The 1,906-nt window shown below is 60.8% G+C and overlaps 1 protein-coding gene across 1 annotated transcript in view; it reads right to left on the bottom strand.

Annotated features, from left to right (window-relative positions):
* The window catches only part of LOC130587514 (serine/threonine-protein kinase MARK2-like), a gene marked incomplete at its 3' end in the record, with an annotated part of 7,072 nt that extends 5,172 nt beyond the window's left edge, over positions 1-1,900 (bottom strand). Inside the window, exon 1 of the mRNA XM_057388495.1 lies at positions 1,665-1,900. Within this exon, the coding sequence (XP_057244478.1) occupies positions 1,665-1,721 (57 nt within the window). The remainder of the gene's footprint in view (positions 1-1,664) is intronic.
* Positions 1,901-1,906: the final 6 nt, after the last annotated feature.

The raw sequence follows: 1,906 nt of genomic DNA on the forward strand, positions 1-1,906 counted from the left end.
CACAGGGATGAACCCCCATTCCCCCCACCCGGGTGGGGAGGGTTGTTCCCCACTCACAGGGGTCGGCACGGGTTTAATTTGGGGGGGTTCACCCCTCAGAGCCCCCCCAAACCCCCGGCAGGGCACCGAGCTCGAGGCAGCGCTGCCGCCGCCCCCACAACCCCCCCCCAGTTTAGGGGGGAAGGGAAGGGGGTGGGGAAGGGGTGGGCTGACGCCCCCACAACCCGATCGTGCAGCCACCGAGCTGAGAGGGGGTGACAATGACACCCCAAATCTCACCCCAAACCCTGCAAATCCACAACCCCAAGGGGGGCACTGTGGGGGTCTGGCACCCCCCATCCTTTGGGGTGCAAAACTTGGCCCCCTCACCCCGACTTTGGGGTCACACACACAACCCCACCCCCCCTCAGTGCTGCTCTGGGACCCCCGAAATGGGACCCCAAACCCCTGGGGTTTCCTCATCCCAGAAAAACCCCACAGTGCTGTCCCTACACCCCCCAAAGAGGGGCTCAGGACCCCCACCCCACAGCAGGGGCTGGGCCTTGAGGGGCTCCAGGGTCCTTCATGGAGGGGGGAGAGCAAAATTGGGGCCCCCCAGGACCACCTCACTGGGGGGGCTCTTAGTCCCCTCTTTTTCCCCTCACAGAGCGGCCCCGAAGCGCCTCAGAGCCCCCTCCCCTCATAAAACAACACAAAACCTCCTCAGACCATTCCATTTGCCTTCACAAAAAAATCCCAGACCCCTTCAGTCCCTCTTTTCCTTTCACAGAGAGTTCCAGGACCCCCTCAGATCCTGCCTTTCTCCACAAAAAACGGTTTAGAATTCCCTTTTCCCTTCCACAAAATGTCCCAAGACCCCTTCGGACCCCTTTTTTTTTCCTCTCTCAGACCCTGCTCTTCCCTCACAAACCAACCCAGGTTCCCCTCAGACACCGTTTTTACTTCACAAAATTACTCAAACCCCTTTCAGGCCTCACTTTCCCCTCACAAASCGACCCCAGACCCTTTTTGCTCCTCGCAGAATGGCCCAGGACCCCCTTTCCCGTCACAAAACAGAAAAGGAYCGCCTCAAACCCTCCTGTTTTCCTTTCATAAAACAACCCCAGAACCCTCAGCCCCCGTTTTCCGCCCTCACAAACCAGTCCAGGTCCTTCTCAAAACACCTTTTTCACCTCACAAAATTACTCGGGCTTCTCCAAAACCCATTTTCCTCTCACAAACCGACCCGAGTCCCTTTTTCTCTCACATAAATACCTCAGACCGCCTCAGTCCCTCTTTTTTTTCACACGGACGGGACTAGAATCCCCACAATCCGGCTTTTTACCCTCTCAGATCCCCTTTTTGCCCTCACAACTCTGCCCACGAGCCCTTCAGAGCCCCTTTTTTCCTCTTTCCCCTCACAAGCCGACCCCGAACTCKCCCTTTTCCCCTCACAAACCGGCTCAGGAACCCCTCAAACCCCTTTTTTCTCTCTCARATCCATCTTTTCCCCTCACAAAAAGCCGCCGGGCACCCTCAGTCTCCCGTTCCCCCTCACAAGCAGTCCCTAAACTCCCCTTTTTCCCTCACAAAATTCCCCTTTTACCCCCCCAGGCGCCTCTTTCCCCTCACGCCGGGGCCGGGCCCCCTTCGCCCGCAGCCGATCCCCGCTGTCCCTCCCTCACCTGTTCCGCGTCCCTCTCGTTGACGGTCGGCAAAGGGCTGCGAGCGCTGCTCGACATGGCGGCCCCCCCCCCGCGCCGCCGGCGACTATCGCGATAGGGGGAAGCCGCGGCAGGCGGTGTGCGGGGAGGGGGAAGGGGAAGCGGGGGAGCTCAGGGGGCGGGCGGGGGCCAGGCCAGCGGCATTGGGGGGGCCGGGAGAGGAGCAGGGGGGAGCGGGCGGGGTCCGCCCGGCCCGGCCCGGC

This window comes from Malurus melanocephalus, unplaced genomic scaffold, assembly GCF_030028575.1.
Source record: "Malurus melanocephalus ecotype Western Australia unplaced genomic scaffold, MMel_1.1 scaffold_2019, whole genome shotgun sequence".
NCBI lineage: Eukaryota > Metazoa > Chordata > Aves > Passeriformes > Maluridae > Malurus > Malurus melanocephalus.